Below are 2,225 nucleotides of genomic sequence, written 5' to 3'. Positions count from 1 at the left end.
TGGTTGGTAGATTAAGTGATGAAAAAGAATGAGAGGAATGCGATAGCAAACCATGAAAGCGAATGGCAAACTAAGACAGGGAGTTGAGTGTGATCTGAGTACAACTCAACACGATCTTTCATTCCTTGTCAGTATCCATCGACGATTATGAGGGTAGGACAAGAAGAAGAATTCCGGGATCGCGAGTTTTGCTGGATGACGTACTTAATCCAGAGTATTTGAAGACACAGGCAAAGAGTAGGCCGTCCGAGAAATGATTTCCCATTATATATATATGCATGGTGCAGATGGTCAGAAAGCAAAATATCATAGGAAGCTTGAAGGAGTTTTATAGGGGCATTGTCGTAGATACTATAGCTTAGTCTGTGGATTGCAATGGAACAGTTAAGGTGTAGCAAGCTGGCCTTGATCTTCTTGATAATAATAATGTGCATGATATCATGTTCGTGTGGCAGAGTTGCTTGGACAAAAACGGGTGAAAATCTGGGGCTGACGAGGGTGGAACTGAGCCGCAGAGAGCCAGATTTGAGCTTCAGTGAGCGATTGAAGGGTGCTGTAGTCCGAAGCAAGAGCCGATCACAGAAAATAGACGCAATTGTGAAGAAAGCAATAAGCAAGCAGCTAGATGCTGAATCCCCCGTTCACGTGGGAGATGGGGAATTTCTGATGAAAGTGGGAGTGGGAAGCCCTTCAGTCAGCTTCGACGCAATCGTGGACACTGGGAGTGATCTGATATGGACTCAGTGCATGCCTTGCATTCAGTGCTACAAACAACCCTCGCCCATCTTCGATCCATCCAAATCCTCCACATACTCCAAAGTTCCCTGCGGCAGCGATCTCTGCAATGCATTGCAGCTCAAGTACTGCTCTCACGATTGCACCTACCTTTATCTCTATGGTGATTTGTCCTCCACCAGCGGTGTGCTCTCCTACGAAACATTCACCATCGGTAATGCCACCCGCGTTCCTGAAATCGCCTTCGGATGCGGAAACAACAATCAAGGCGAAGGCTTCCAGCAGGGCGGGGGCCTCGTGGGGTTGGGACGTGGTCCTCTCTCCCTCACCTCTCAGCTCGCCTCCAAGTCCATGGTCGATAGCAAATTCTCGTACTGTCTCCTCCCCATCACAGACTCCACCTCCAAAACTAGCCCTCTCTTCTTCGGCAACGACGCTGCCCTGAGCGGCGCAAAGACACTGGAGCTGATCAGAAGCAGCACCATTCCGACGTTCTGGTACATCCCCATCACCGGAATCACCGTCGACGGGTCCGCCCTGGACATTCCTCCGGGCACATTCGATCTGAAGGCTAACGGCAGCGGAGGGATGATCATCGACTCTGGAACCACCGTCACCATTCTCGATGAGGCCGCATACTCTCCTCTCAAGGCAGCCATCCAGTCCGCCGTTCATCTCACTCCCGCAGACGGCTCTTCCACGGGACTCGATCTCTGCTACAAAATGCCTTCTGCCGGCTCAGTTAAGCCCACCTTTCCGTCCCTTACTTTCAACTTCAAAGGTGGGATTGACTACGAGATTCCGACAGAAAACTACTTTATTGAGATAGACGACGGGAAGGAGCAGCTGTTGTGCTTGGCTGTTCTGGGCTCTTCTGGGCTGCTTGCATCGGGACCTTCCATCTTCGGCAACGTGCAGCAGCAGAACTATCACATCCTTTACAACGACGCCGACAACATCCTTTCTTTCAAACCCACAACCTGCGATTCTCTCTAGACCTCTCTTCCCCAACCTTCTTTCCTTCCATCTTCCTTCTCACTGTCAGTTTCTCCTTCATGCACATACAGGTTACAATCTCGCCTCCTAAATATTCTCTCTCTTCTTTGTACATGGGAACACCACCTACGATCTAGCAATGCTTACGTCGATAGTCCGATATAGTTTGGATAATGCATTTACTTTGAAAGATTTTAAAGACTTTTCAATAATTTCTTTTTTACATGTCTTACAATCATTATAAATCATAAATCATGAAATTACATTTTTTTTTCAGGGAAACTTTCAAGTTCTATTTACAATTTGATGAATGTCAATATTTTGTTCGAAAATTGCCCATATTTTATCACAAGTAAGAAGGATGGTGGCAAAGTTATTAAATTTGGCTTTACATCTATCAATTGCATTTGTTTGAAAGTTTCTAAAACTTTTTCAACAAATCCTTGTTGTGCATTACCTACAATCATTGTAAACCATCAAACCAAAATTTCTTT

At 46.2% G+C, this 2,225-nt stretch overlaps 1 protein-coding gene across 1 annotated transcript; it reads left to right on the top strand.

Moving 5' to 3' along the window:
- Positions 1 to 426: 426 nt before the first annotated feature.
- LOC131079946 (aspartic proteinase nepenthesin-1-like) lies at positions 427 to 1,731 on the top strand. Its single transcript, XM_058017983.2, has one exon. It carries the CDS (start codon positions 427 to 429, stop codon positions 1,729 to 1,731), a length of 1,305 nt encoding a protein of 434 aa, XP_057873966.2.
- The last annotated feature ends 494 nt before the right edge of the window (positions 1,732 to 2,225 follow it).

The sequence above is a fragment of the Cryptomeria japonica genome, chromosome 10, assembly GCF_030272615.1.
Source record: "Cryptomeria japonica chromosome 10, Sugi_1.0, whole genome shotgun sequence".
Classification (NCBI taxonomy): Eukaryota; Viridiplantae; Streptophyta; class Pinopsida; order Cupressales; family Cupressaceae; genus Cryptomeria; species Cryptomeria japonica.
Note: the sequence above shows the minus strand (reverse complement) of the source record. Positions and strands in the feature narration are given on the sequence as shown.

Excerpts from the sequence above, each read along its gene's own strand:
- LOC131079946 (XM_058017983.2), top strand. The coding sequence starts at position 427 with ATGTGCATGATATCATGTTCGTGTGGCAGAGTTGCTTGGACAAAAACG.